The sequence below is a fragment of the Populus nigra genome, chromosome 4, assembly GCF_951802175.1.
Source record: "Populus nigra chromosome 4, ddPopNigr1.1, whole genome shotgun sequence".
NCBI lineage: Eukaryota > Viridiplantae > Streptophyta > Magnoliopsida > Malpighiales > Salicaceae > Populus > Populus nigra.
Genome location: NC_084855.1, coordinates 3,983,634 through 3,997,835, shown reverse-complemented (window position 1 = coordinate 3,997,835; position 14,202 = coordinate 3,983,634). Strand labels below are relative to the sequence as shown.

General features: G+C 34.8%; 3 protein-coding genes across 3 annotated transcripts; 1 reads left to right on the top strand and 2 right to left on the bottom strand.

Annotated features, from left to right (window-relative positions):
- Positions 1 to 307: 307 nt before the first annotated feature.
- Positions 308 to 3,386, bottom strand: LOC133690903 (GDSL esterase/lipase At4g10955-like). The gene is made up of 2 exons (XM_062111182.1): positions 2,875 to 3,386; positions 308 to 1,528 (listed from the first exon to the last, which is right to left on the bottom strand). Exons 1-2 carry the CDS (start codon positions 3,015 to 3,017, stop codon positions 505 to 507), a joined length of 1,167 nt encoding a protein of 388 aa, XP_061967166.1. The 5' UTR covers positions 3,018 to 3,386; the 3' UTR covers positions 308 to 504.
- A 1,007-nt stretch (positions 3,387 to 4,393) lies between these two features.
- On the top strand, positions 4,394 to 5,661 carry LOC133690605 (uncharacterized). Its single transcript, XM_062110834.1, has 3 exons — positions 4,394 to 4,706; positions 4,966 to 5,037; positions 5,119 to 5,661. Exons 1-3 carry the CDS (start codon positions 4,517 to 4,519, stop codon positions 5,415 to 5,417), a joined length of 561 nt encoding a protein of 186 aa, XP_061966818.1. The 5' UTR covers positions 4,394 to 4,516; the 3' UTR covers positions 5,418 to 5,661.
- Positions 5,662 to 7,336: 1,675 nt separating this feature from the next.
- LOC133690604 (cytochrome b561 domain-containing protein At2g30890-like) lies at positions 7,337 to 10,223 on the bottom strand. Its single transcript, XM_062110833.1, has 4 exons — positions 9,357 to 10,223; positions 8,986 to 9,147; positions 8,304 to 8,452; positions 7,337 to 7,994 (listed from the first exon to the last, which is right to left on the bottom strand). The coding sequence occupies exons 1-4, from the start codon at positions 9,495 to 9,497 to the stop codon at positions 7,691 to 7,693; spliced, it is 756 nt and encodes a 251-aa protein (XP_061966817.1). The 5' UTR covers positions 9,498 to 10,223; the 3' UTR covers positions 7,337 to 7,690.
- Between the last annotated feature and the right edge of the window lie 3,979 nt (positions 10,224 to 14,202).

Below are 14,202 nucleotides of genomic sequence, written 5' to 3'. Positions count from 1 at the left end.
ACCTCTATTACAGGACAATTAAATTTCCGCAAAAAGAAGAAAAAAAGTGCAATTTTTGGTACTAACATCTGAGAACCTCGCTGCAGTAAGATCGTGATTATGAATCTTTTACAAAATACAAGTAAGAGAAGATAAGTTGACAGAGAAGTTTTCATTATTGTGAGGTGAATGAACTTTTGCCATCTTCAAACTTCGGTATGGGGGAAGAAAATGAAATCTTCTGTCTTATTATTCTTCACACGTCAAAGAAAGAAAGGAATGAATTACAAAAGATTATTGTGAGAAGAAAAAAGATTAAATGATGAAATGCGGGTACAACCTTTCCATGCTTGAATTAGATGAACAAGACAATCTATGAATACAATTTTGCTTAATTTGGTCTTTTCTTTTTCCTTTTCTGTTTGCTATCTATCAGATACAGATTACAAACAGAGAATGGTAGTGTGAAAGAAACAGGAACGAAAACGAGGTATTTGGCAAATAACGAAAGCATATAACCTTATGTCATTGTGGCATTCGCTGTGTTGGTTGTGTAGCTGGGAAAGTATACAACGATTTCAGCTGCCTGCTCATGAGCTTGCTGTTATGTAGAGCCTGTTGAAGTTGCACATCATCAGACCACCATTGCTCTAATCCATGAGCCTCAAGAAACTTCTGTTTTCCCTTGGACATAACAAACAGCTTCGCAGCAACTTGCCCATTTGCAGGACCTGCATTCTCCTTGTCAGCTTCTTTTTTATCTTCAGTTCCATCCGGGTCAGTGTAGGAGCAGCAGATGTAGTCGCTATTGTTCACGTAGAAATTAGGCGCCCAATTTTTTAATCCCATAGAAGTTTTGTAACCCAAAAGAGGTATCCAACCCCTCAATCCTAAAGTAGAGGTCTTCTCTCCGTCATCACCGGTTGCCTGTGTTTCACCGTTTGAAGGAAGCATTGACTTAAATCTCTTCCAAGCAAACCCAGCCTTCTCTCCTATGTTTCTTAAGCTCATTGCCATGGAAACAGAAGGTGGGTTAAATAAATGGGCCTCCACATACACACCTTCTTTAGCTAATGCTTTTCCCACCTGGAGAGCAAAACCAGCCCCCAAGGAATGACCAGCAACACATACATTGCTGCTTCCATACATTTCAGCAACTGATTTTAATGCCTCCAACGCTACTTTGAATCTGACAGAACCTTTCAAACTTTCCCATGCCAGAAAACGGAGGTCATCCTCAATATCCCTCCGGATTGTTGGGCCTTTGAGTAATGTTCCTCGGAGTGCTAAAACAGCCTTTGGTGCTCCGCTGGGTCTCATAAGGACCATGTCAGCTAATGCTGCAGCTCGATCCCATTCTAGGACCGCACCAAATATAGATCCATCTCTTTCATCGATTAAGGTTTGGGTCAATTTGTATTTGAAGCCTCGCCACCAATTTGGAGCTAGCGCATTTTCTTCTGTTCTGTTCTCTTGTCTGTCAATTTCAAGCAAGTAAACTGCTTGAATGAAGCAGGAAAATACAGTTCGCTTGTAGTTCTCTTTCTTCCTGTATACAAAGATCATCTATGAGAAACAAAATATCATGGATATTGATAAAGATCATATATTCTGACAATAGATTGCAGGCAAATTCTGTAGGTGAGTATGTTCCTAGCAATTGAAAACCACCAATAAGTAATGTTCCTACTTAAGTTGTATATCAATGAATGAATGTGTTTTTACCATAACTGGAGGAGAAGAATAAAATGCAAAAAAGGCAAATGAGATGCAATAAACTCATTATCCGGTCATAACAAAGGAGAAATTTAAACCATTTACCAACCTCCTTAGGAACAAGAAGAAAAGAATATTGCATTTTGTGAGCCAGCAGATTAGGGCATGATTCTGCATTACAGAACCCGAAATCACTGATAGACAATCACAAAATCATCATTGATAGGAAAGATCCTCACGCACCCAGCTCACATATATATGTTCCTCCTCCAAATGATCACAAAGTACATATAGCTAGGGTTTTGCTCCTTTACTAACGCATTCTATCATTCAAAAAGGGCTCGAAATCCACGACTGGACAAACTTTAAGAAATCCTAGTCTTTCACTTGCTCTCCGCTCTGCCCTATACTCTTGTTCGAAGAAATTACATGAAACAAAAGAACAAAGCTAAAAATATGCAAGATTTATATCCCGTCAATGATCTCCACGAGTAATTAATTAACCAATTAGCCTCTAGAAGTCCAAGATTCAATGACCTCTACTACTAGAAATCTTGTTCTGTCCTAGACAACAACGTTCTCCAGCAAAGGAAAGTCCAAGAATAATTAGAACAAATAACTAAATAGCTACAATCTCCAAATCCAAACATAACCCGAATCCCACATTCCAGCTAAAATTAAGGAATCCCGGTAATTTGGTCTCAAAAAAATGATTATTAATTTATTTTGAGTATTGATGAAGGAATCCCACTGATGGTGGAGTCTCAACATTGATTATGTGATTATATAATCCACAATCACCTATCACAAAGAATAGGGGAATACACAATCTATACCACCAGTTACATTAAGTAAAAATAAATAAAGAAATCCAACAAAAAACCCCAGCCCTGTAAATCCAGTACACTAAATTCAACCAAAGATCCATCTGATTGAAAAAACTTACCAAAACTATCCAGAATTGATTACCATCTATAACAACCAGGACACAAATATGAACTTATAATCAGGCAGCATAAATAAGGAAGTTACTGCATCAGTATCTTAAACCCAGATGCCCATTTATGTCATGCTCTATGTTTCTGATTATTCAAATCTAAAATTGATCAAAACCCACTTATTACTTGTACCCACACGAAGAGAAAAAAAAGTAGTAAAACTAATAATAACAACACTGACCAACTAGAACTGATAAGGTCTCTCCAATTAGGAGAAGCCACATTTCGAGGTCCGGAGACATGAAACGCATATGGGTGTGCTTCTTCTTCTTGAACCACCACCATATCCCTCTCTTGTACTTCACCACTACAACTGTTTGCCATTTCCAGTTTATCCTTCTCTTATTCTCCGTATAGTTTGGTTTCTTGAGACATAGACAGAGATTGAGAGAAGGAAACTGTGCGTGGATTCGGTTTCGCTGAGATTTGATAAGTTGCCTTCTTTCTCAGCTTTTTAATTGGTTAGCTTTGCTTACATGGAATCTGATTCTCTCCCTGTTTGATTCAATTGCTACACTATTCAATTTCTTTCTTTCAAATCACATTATTTGAAAGACTAACGCCTGGACTCGCATCCACAACGGTCATATTTTTCTCCAACGTTGTCGGTTTATAACTAAATGACTTTTTTGTCCCTGGAAAGTGTTTTTTGTTCCCGAATGAGTATGAAAGCGTGTGTGCTGTGTCTACTGTCTCTGTCTCGGAGAAGGGAAAGGAGCCAGCCAGCCAGGTTCCTTCCCCGGGCTCTATCTTCCACTGGAAGTAAAGTTGATGGGTTGTAGGGGTATTTTTGGTATTGACGATGGGACCTTCTGGGGTCTTCAGCTTCGGCTTTATTCTGGCTGTGGTTCTTACATTTTAAAAATATTAAAAAATTTTATTTTAAATTAATAATTATTTTGATACACTAATTTTAAAAGAAATTTAAAAAATTAATATATTTTCAAGAAAAAAGAAGAACAACATTCCTATATATCCTTGAATGGGTGGGTTACAGTTGTACGCTTTTGATAGGATGTTAATGGTTACGTGAACACGCTTTCTTTGGGACATACTATTTTCTCTTTTTCAATAAATTGTTTTTCTATGGTGATTACAGTTTTGTTGCGGATGATGAATTAAGGGGTGTTTGGCAGTATTATAATATTTATTTTTTAAAATATTATTTGTTTGAAAATATATTAAAATAATATTTTAAAAAAATTTTAATTATTTTTTATATCATCTAAAAATTAATAATTAATAATTAAAAAACCGAGTATGATAGTAAGGTGGCTTTGTGGTTGATTTATTCAGAAAAATCAAAAAATAATAATTAGATTTTGCTGATTTTTGTTTAAAAAACTGAATCTTTTGATTGATTCAGTCCTGATTTTTTTTAAAAAAATTCCAGTTTAATTATTTTTAAAAAATGCTGGAACAATAACGACTCAAAATCTCTAATCCATCATGAAATCTCCACGTGTGCGTGAATCTGATCCTGACCGTTGATCATCAAGATCCAATACAATGTAATGAAAATAGAAAATAACAGTAAGAGAACAAATAACCGGGAAGCCCATCTGGACTCCGATGCACTGGATCCCGACCTCCTCCCAGGGCCCATACAAGTTATAATTGTAAATTGTGGAAGAGAGCTCTTCAGATTCTGGCCTGTTTATTTTATTTTGAAAGAAAAGAAATAAATATTTCAGGTGGCTAAAATACGGGAGAAATTTGAAACTAGAACCTCATGAATTATTATAGCCTCACAATTACAAAGCAAAAGGAACTGAATACTCGAAATCTGTGGTAGATTTTTGACAAAACAGAAGTAATAATCCATGGCCTTGAATTTCAGTGCCTCTTCTCTTTCCCATGTATCCTCTTCTACCACCGGCCCTCAGTTCCTAATCCCAGCACACAAGCACCTCCTCAAGCTCTACCCCTCTTCCTTCTCTTGTACTAAAACCTCTGCTCAATCGGAAGGTGCTGCAAGTGGAGTTACAGAGCAAGACCCTTCTTCCTTTTCAGGTATTTTCCCTGTTGTTGCTCTCTTTTTAGTATCTCTTTAAGGTTGTTCTAGTCAAATTTGTTAGTACAGTGCCAAAAATTTCAAGAATTCCAAAGCAGGAGAACAATTCAGAGCCCTTAATGCTAACGTGTTATTTACTGCCAGTCCTGGTTCCAAATATTGTAAAATTTCTTGTTAAAACTTTTTGAAGGTTATTGAATTGGATAAAGGATTTGGTGATTGACCCTATCGTGTGATTTTAATGTTTTTGCATTGAAGGGTCTCTGCCTTCCACACGCACACAGCTCGATCTCCTGGAACAACTCACCTCTGCCACCCCACCCGCTGATGGTATGTGAATTTTATCTCTACAAATCTGTTCCATTCATTTTAGATCAGCAATAGTCTGAATTTACTTGCTTCACTGATCAGGTTATGAGAGTGATGGTGGTTCTGGTAAACTTACAATTCGTGAGCAGCTGGCTCAATTGGTTGGAGAAGGAGATAATGATTTCAGCATTCCATTGGGTAAAAAAAACTTGAAGAAAGTTAGTGCCAAGTTCTTAACTGTTTCACAGAAGAGAAACATTAGAAGACAAGCTTACCTAAATCAAGTATCTCAAAGGAATGATTCAGTTTTCTTTGCCACCATCGGAGCTTTCATAATTCTTCCGCCGATTATAATCTTAGGAATTGCCATATTAACTGGTTATGTGCAGCTTTTTCCATGATACTATACTCCTTAAATTGTTGTAGAGAAATTATAGCTTGATACTCCCATATATAAAAAGCTGTTGCTTGTTAGCTAGTTAGTTATAAGGTTGTCATAAGTTTCACATCTTAAGAGGAAAAAAAAAAGCTGAAAACTATGAAATGAACTGTTGATAGCATTAGAGTGCTAGTATATTTGAAGGAAACGAAATCGTTCTGTTTTGCCATCATCACATTTGAAATACAATTTTGTTCTTTTGTTTATGGTGGGTGTTAGAGACCAGTCATTGCAAAATCTTGCATCTTCATAAAGAGAGATGATGATAAAGGTGAAAGAGCCAGTAATTTCTTGAAATGATGTGATATACAATTTGAAATTCTCTAATCAGTGATGGCATTTAAGATGAGTTCTTTAACACCGGCTAATGTCTACCTGTTTCATATGAGGATTTGGTGGGTATTGAACGATATCTGACACAAGATTTGTCATAAATCACTCACAGACTTAGTTTCGTGTCTCTCATTTTCATGTCTGCCATAAAGGTGTGATGAACACTATTCTAAATGTGTGACGGGTTGTTGAAAGCTACAAGCTAGCATCAGTGGTGAATGTTGACTTCAAACTAGAGAGAGAGAACCTTCCTTGCACATCTAATGCTATCATGCATTTTCAGAAAACTTCTGCATAAAGAAATCAAATACATAAATTTCATTTAAACTCTAGAACCTTGAAAGTGACCATCTTTCTGCTTGATGAGGACGAAGTTCAATTCTTAGATAGTGAGACTCGCATCTTGGGAGAGAAAAATTCATTTCTCTGATTCATCAATCAGCTGCTTACAACCATGTACACTACTACTCACCAATGGTGATGCCGTTTCCCCTTCCTTCAAATCCAATTTCTGCATCATTCTGTTTTTAACAGAGTATCAGATCAGCTTCTCTGGCTAATTCCCTATCCTTTTACTCCCAGCTAAAGTCATTTCTCAGGAAGGGCAAAGATCCGCTGTCTTTATGTATAATTTCTCCGTTTCTGAACCAGATCAACTTTAGCTGGAGCTTTTCTTGCACAGCATATCAATTATTGCTCATGATTAGTAAATATAACAGGTCCTGCCAACATATGAATACAGTCCTTCCTGCAGAAACTTTAGTAAACTGCACATTTGCTTAACAGCTAGTAACTATTTTATATCTCAAGATTATTGAGAGAGATTCATCAAGACGTCTTAGTTGCCTCCTTGTTCCAAACGGGCAAGCAATGGTTTTTAATAGTGTCAAGCATGTACAGTTGCCAACGGATGTCGCTGTTTTCAACACAAAGATGTGAAACCAGCCACCAAAGTCTGGAAGAGAAACAAAAGATTAATAAAGCATTGTAAACACACCACAAGAGAGGAAGAGAAGAGTGAGAGAGGAAAAGTAATCCCACAAAATTATAAGGTATTTGTGAGAGAGTAAATAAGGTGTTTTCTCCTATTAATAGAGAGATTTCAGTTGTTTTCCTATTAGTAGAGAGAGGTTGTAATTCTCACATTACTTACTAAAATCCTTCTATACTTGCCCGTGAACGTGGCCAAATTGAGTAAACCACGTAAATTCTTATATGTCTAATTTCTTATTTTATTCTACTTTTTATTTTTTATTTTATCAGGTTTGCATGCTATTATCTTAACCAAAGATACTTTTGATCCCAGCGGGATTGTGAACGAGGACACAATAATTAACAAGGCATTATGATGGCTTAGAGAGAGTAAAGAGGAACTACAGAGCTTGATAATTATTGTAAGATCCAAATTTCTCTTTCTTTTCTCTTGACTTGTATGGAAAATAAACAGCAACAGCTTTCTTGTGAACCATATTACCATCTACCAGATCAGATTTATCCTCTCAGGATTTCTGTTCCACATCGTCTTAAATTATTATCAAACCAGTTAGATATCGGAAAACTGTATTTATACTCCATGAAAAAGGAAACCATAGATACAACGCTAAAATCCCAACATGGTCAAGAAATCTATATTCAAATTTACAACTGTTGAACAATAGTAGTTCACCAAAAATGAAAAGGCAAAAAAAGAAGAAGCATAACCCATCTTATTAAAACTTGCTAGAAATCTCCGATCCAACGTTCAATGCTTCCAAATACGGGTCCTTTGCAGCGGAGAATATCCAACGATAAGAAAAACTAGAGGTGGGCATAATTCTCTGTTAGTAATATCTCCAAGTTCTCCTTTTAAAATCCTATTATAGCGGGGCCATAATTGTTTTCAACGGCATTTTATCTACTTTCTCAGCAAGACTCGGTTGTTGATCCCTTTTGCTTTTCTCCTGGAGAAATTACTTGATGAGTGGGCCTCAATGGTTCCAAAATGACTCCTTGCTTATGTATATAATCCCATTTGTCTTGGAACAGGTAAAAGAAAATAATGAAAGAGACCTCGGTGGTGAAAACTATAGTCCAAATATGTATTCTTCTTGATGTTTTCTGATGGTAAGCTTGTAATCCTGTGTATACGTTGACGATTCCCAAAAGAGATACCGCAGTTCCAGTTATCCAGTGCACAAAAAACCACAGACCTCTTCCTTTAGATCCTCTGTATATGAAGACATTACATATAAACTCAGATTCTTAGCTAATTGAGGCTGGCATATATTATTTAACTTCTCATTAATTACTACTCTTCCAATGTGTTCTTTCAGCACTTTCTATGACTAAGCATCAAATTGAGATACTTAAATAGTAAATGTAGTATATATATGCCCTTCATACTATACGGGTAACTGATACGTCTAGCCTCAGGTGACTTCAACTAGCAGGCCTGGAAATGGCCGAGTGAGGTTGAGTAAGTTGTAAATGCCTAAGAATATGAATATAAAAAATACAATGAAGCCCGATAGCTTACCTCCTCGGTCGTAGAAACCCAATGAGTGCTTGTAACCATACCATACCATATAGGCCTACGCCTATTCGTTGATGGTGATTGTCGAATGAGTTGTTGAAGTTTTTTATGGACATTACTGCTCCCGCTGTGGAGAGAAGTACAGAAAGCATCTGCTGAACACAAATTACTCATTCAATATATACATGAAATTCTACACCATGGTCATGTAGTAAATTTAAAAAAGTAAAGTTGTTATCCTCACTCGTGTGTAAGATGGCTTTACCTATTCGTTTGTGAATGGCCTAGAGACACCTAATGTCATAATTCAGTACCATGAGTATGCTAAATTAAGATCATAAATCCATGAACTGCCAATCAACTATTACTTTATAATCATCGTCTTTACTTCCCTCTCAAGTAGTAATGAGATTAACAACAAACCGTGGGCTACATAAAATACTTGCAGAACAGGAAACAGTTCTACTTTGTTTCTCTTTCATCATCATTAAAAGCTAAAGAGTGGGGTGTCGACCTTAAATAAACAAAGCTCAAAGCTTTAGTGATATCTTTTTGTAACCTGTACAGAGATACTATTTTACATATGAAAGTAAAAGGAACAAAATTAACCTTAATCGTGGGAAAATTGAAGAGGATAATGGAACCATAGTTACAAAAAGAAAAAAAAAGAGGAGAAAGAACCTGCCTGCGAAATGGAATGAACATAGAAAAGAATCTTAAGCCGTCGTCCGCATGCCTCTCTGTGTGACATTCTGATAGCGATCACCCCAACAGGCATTAGAAATCCCATTGAGGCCCACAGCAGAAACCCATGGAGTGTAATCTCGAACAGCAGTTTAGGACTTGACTGTTGTTACAGAACATCAGTCAGTTTTATTGGAATCGCAAGATGGTAACGGGCTAGTTTGTAAAATTGAAATGAACGTGGCATATGTATAAAGAAAAAAAAATGAAAAAAAAAAGAGTGCAGAAGATGATGAATTTCAATTCTGAAACATCAGGAATTAGATAATAAGAACTTCACCTAAAAAATAACTATAAGCAAAACATGAATACCTTATGAATGATGTTCTTGTTGCTAGTAAGATTGCCTGTGGTTTTCAAGTGTTCTTGAGATGAAATGACAAATGGTAGGAGAAGAAGAATAACAAGACTCGCACAGATGGTGAAAGAAACCAGTTTCTGTAGAAGTTGCATTGTTTTTCAGAAAGCACAGCAAAGGACTTTCTGTAATTCTTTTTCTGCTATTGACACCGTGAACTCCAGTTGGAGGCTAAGAGGTTTGGTGCATTAAAATGATGTAAAGACACAGAAAAAATGGAGCAGTAGCGCAACTGAATGCGTTTTTGATGTATTTCTTACAAGAAAGGCAGGTTCAGCTTCATGAATTCTCTCCAGATATAGCAATACTAACTTGCCTTATCGAGAATTATCGGTAATTTCACCTTTCTCTGCTTGCCTGCCGCATACAGATATACCAACTAGACAGGCTTCTAGAATGTTATTTCAAGAAACAATAATGCTCATATGTTGAATTTAAGAATTTCAGGATGAAAGGTTATTTTTACCAAGACAAAGTAGGATGTTTTAAATACAGAACTCTATGTATTGCATGGAGGTTGATGCTTTTAGGTGGGGGGATTCGACTTTCGAGTAAGAAAGAGGTTATGGGCATGGCATGGGTTGCAAATTTCAACCAAGTGGGGTTCACTTTGACAGACCTTTTGATTTAATGAAAGGGAATGTAGGAATCACAGAGCAAAAGGAAGGTCGGATTTCAATGGAGGACAGAAGTTTGAATTTGTAAAGTGAGTCTATGAAGGTTACACTAGCAGACACTATCTTCTGCTTTATTCCCGCGCTGCTTGGCATACATATAGCATTAGCGTCATGGCATGCTAGAAAAAACCAATACACCAACCCACAAAACGAAAATAATTTGATAAAAGAAAACACAAATACATTTTTAGTTTTGTGAAAAGATAAGATGATTTTTGGATTGCATATGTAGTAAACTTTAGTGCTAAATAATGGTTTATCGGCATTTAAATAGACAACCTAGCTAGGCGGCTTTCACTGAAACAGATGATTTCATAGACATCCATCGTTTTAACCCCTTGCTATTTTGGCAGGCTTTTTTCTCCAAATCATCATCCTACAGACCAAACCAACCTGTAGCATAGATAACTGATAAAGAATAATAAAATCCTGATGAGTTTCTCTGTTGGTATTTACAAACACTTAAAAAAAGACTTGCTCCTAAACGAAGGTACGTAGCAACTCTCAAATCAAGAAAGGTAGACCAAGACAAGCTTAGCCCATCCACACAACTTTTTAGCTGTGAGAAATCTAGCAGTGATTGCGCATATAGCTGAAGTGGTCCTTCCCTTGTCAAATACTGCAGCTGATTTTCTTCAAGCTCATGATGAAGGTTTGGAGTTTCTACCTGTTTTACACGGCTAATTCCTAAAGAAAGAGACAAGTAATTGTCTCTAATCAGTTTTGCATGTGATTCATTCCACCCACCCCCATGCCACCGTTTCTGGGCGTATGTACCCGCTCTTGCTAGCTAGATCTGAAGCATCGCAGCTCAAGTAGTGGTTGATATGAGGCGTATGTGCTAAAACCATCAAACCTAGATTATGGTTTTACGGACAAGACTTGTGACGCATGCATGGTTTAAAGTACCCTAAACATTTACAAGGACACAGCCCGAAGTACAATAATCATGTGGATCGCATACCTATATATAAGGTAATAATATAAGCTTGCTGTGATAATAAGGATCGATACAATCAAGAACTCCAGCAATAATAATAATCATCATAAATATAATAAGCTAATATCAGTATTGGAACTAGTTTTGATTAATGTCATCACTAGTTAGAATAATTAGTGTCATGAATTAAATAGATAACAATATATTTTTGCTTTTAAATGTTGTTATTAATCATCTTTATAGTGTGAAATAGCTAGTCATAAAAGTTTCATTTTATTTCGATTGTAAAACTCTGACTAATTTCATGGGTTAACTCAAAATCTAAAATGATTCAAGTTGAAAAAATAGATAAAATAAGAAATGATCCGATCAAAAATCTAAGTCGACTTGGGATAAGATTCGTTCAAGACTTAACCCTCAAATTATGGAATCAGCCCGGATTGACCCCGACCTATTACTTAAACAATACTCGAGTTGATCCCGGATTGAGTTTCATTCCTATGATTTTATCAATTAGGAAAAGAGCCAACCATATCATTTTGTGATACATGTCACATGTGATTCAACAGCAACGTTCACCCGTATAATCATTACTGAGTTGAAAGGAAATCATAATGTATTTTTCAACTTGCTGTATGAGCTCATTCTAGTTGGAAAATCAATAGCGTTGAAAAATGATAAAAGCTATTCACCTGCCTTTATTCCAGAGAAGACATATCTGAATAATACAAGGCCGAAAACCCAGGTCTAGCGAAGGGAATGCTTCTTTGACAAAGTGGTTCTGAAGAATAATCGAGTGATTGTCCAAAGAAAAAGGCTCTGTTCTGTTGATTTGAGCTCTTAACCAACTTTATTGTTTTGTCAATGGAGGCTTATATGTTGAATGAACATCATGCTTTGGCCTTTATGTAAAGAGATTGGAAAGATGCTAGGACGACTAGAGTTTTTAACAGAATTGGGTGGCCAATAGAGACAGTGACAAGACCCTGTACCCAATGAGAATGATCGGTTTCATGCTGTTCTTTCATAATTAATGATCGGATCGAATGTTTCTCAGAAATAAATAAATAGATAGATAGATAGATCCTTGATTGGTGCCTCCAATGCTGATTTATAATTACTGAAGATGGCAATCAGTTCCATTTTGATTAACTAAAGTCGAACTTGATGATTTCTGTCCTTCTCACTTGAATACCACTCGATTTTTATCTAATCAGATGGGGAATTGAGTAGCAATGAGTTCATCTTCTTAAATCTATGAATTTTCAACTTAAGAGATGAAAACTTTTTAATTTTTTACTTGAAAGATTTAGTGGTTATTATTTATACTCTCTAAATTTTGTAATTTTTACAAAGAAAAAAAGTTCATGTAATAGATATTTACTTGAAAAGTTTTTTGGATCTACCATATTTGGTAAACCTATATTTTCATAAACTTGGCTAACTATGAAGTCCAATTTTTTTAAGTATGGCATGTTTGTCAGACCTATGTTTCTTTCGACTTGGCTAACTGTCACGTTCAAGTTCATTGGATCTAGCATATTTATTAAATTCACGTTTTCTTGGACTTGATTGACTATCAAGTCCAAGTTCTTAGGGTCTAACGTGTTCGTTAGGTCCACGTTACCTTGAATTTGGCTGACTGTCAAACCTAAATACTTTGGATTTTGCATATTTGCCAGACACATTTTATTTAAGAAGATTTTTATTTATCTTAACAAAAAACTAAATGATCAATTTTCAAAGTGTTTTTTGCTTAGAAATATATTGAGATAATTTTTTTATTTTTAAAATTTATTTTTAACATTAACACGCCAAAACGATTTGAAAACACTAAAAAAAGTTAATTTAAAGTAAATATAAAAAATCAAAAGCATTAAAAATAGATTAAAATAATATTCTTTTTATTTTTTAAAATTTATTTTTGATATTAGTATGTTAAAATTTTTTAAATTTTTAAAATATATTTTGTATTGTTATATCACGGTAAAATATTTAAATTTTTAAAAAATTATTTTAAAACGAAAAACGAAACATTCTCGTAATATCTCCTCACAAACCCCAGTAAAGTCAACCCACAAATCATGGTCGTGTACTGGTGCTAGGCTTTATCCTTCGTGCAAGGCAGACTAGTTAAAAAATTCGGTTACTGTTCATTTAACATATTTTTTTGAATCATTTAAGTTAATAGCTTTTTGCGTTGTGGTTTTACGTGAAGTTTATTATAGTTTTTTACTCTGATAATAATTGATTTTTAAAATATTTTTATTTAAAAATATATTAAAATAATAGTTTCTATTTAAAGGGAGTAACGCTGAGGTCACATGTTTGACACTTATGACTGTGGCATTTGCTTTTAAATAATAATTATTTTTAAAACAAATGATTGACAAAGAAAAAATATGTTCAGGTATGCAGGCTTCTGTATGACTGAGAGGTAAGTATTTTTTATTTGGTTTGATTTTTATAAAAAAAATAATCAAATTGAAATTTTAAATTTTTTTAAAAAATATAACCGAACTGAAACCGGTTTAGTTTGGTTCGATTCTTTTAGGATAAAAACCGGTTCAATCCAGTTTGGCTCGGTTTTGATTCGATTTTTTTCAGTTTGACTCAGTTTTGGCTATGGTTTTTTTTTCTAGTTTGGCTATGTTTTTTCGGTTTGAATTTGGCTCAGTTTTTTCAATTTTAGATTTATAAAACCAAACCGAACTTGTCAGTTTTTTCAAAATTTTAATCAGTTTAATCGGGTTTTTTTCACAGTTTAGTTTTTTCAGTTATTTTTTTTTGTTTTCTCGATTTAATCAGTTTTTTGATTTTTTTGTTCACCCCTAATATGATACATGCCTAAGCTTTTTTAATAATGCCTAGCATAGTTCATGCAATACTAGGTTTTTTCTTATTTTTTTTAATAGGCCTCTTGGCTTTTCTTCTTTGACTCTTTATTTTTTGTTTTTTTTCTTTTAAAATTAAAATTTTTAGTTCATTTTATTTTTTAGTATTAAGTTGACTGTAAATTATTTTTTATATTATATTATAGAATAAAACATTAATTCAACCCAATCAATTTTATAATTTAGGTTGCAAATTTTGAGGTTGATCAAGGTGAATGTTTTTTTTTTCTAGAATAAGTTCATGTTGAGGTAACTTAAAAATTATTTAATTTAAAACTCGATATAGTAA

Coding starts and splice junctions, on each gene's coding strand:
- LOC133690903 (XM_062111182.1), bottom strand. CDS start 3,017: ATGGCAAACAGTTGTAGTGGTGAAGTACAAGAGAGGGATATGGTGGTG. Junction 1,529..2,874: donor GACCTTATCAGTTCTAGTTG/GTCAGTGTTGTT, acceptor CTTTGTATACAG/GAAGAAAGAGAACTACAAGC.
- LOC133690605 (XM_062110834.1), top strand. CDS start 4,517: ATGGCCTTGAATTTCAGTGCCTCTTCTCTTTCCCATGTATCCTCTTCT. Junction 4,707..4,965: donor AGACCCTTCTTCCTTTTCAG/GTATTTTCCCTG, acceptor TTTGCATTGAAG/GGTCTCTGCCTTCCACACGC. Junction 5,038..5,118: donor TGCCACCCCACCCGCTGATG/GTATGTGAATTT, acceptor TTCACTGATCAG/GTTATGAGAGTGATGGTGGT.
- LOC133690604 (XM_062110833.1), bottom strand. CDS start 9,497: ATGCAACTTCTACAGAAACTGGTTTCTTTCACCATCTGTGCGAGTCTT. Junction 9,148..9,356: donor ACAAGAACATCATTCATAAG/GTATTCATGTTT, acceptor CTGTAACAACAG/TCAAGTCCTAAACTGCTGTT. Junction 7,995..8,303: donor GGGTTTCTACGACCGAGGAG/GTAAGCTATCGG, acceptor CTTCATATACAG/AGGATCTAAAGGAAGAGGTC.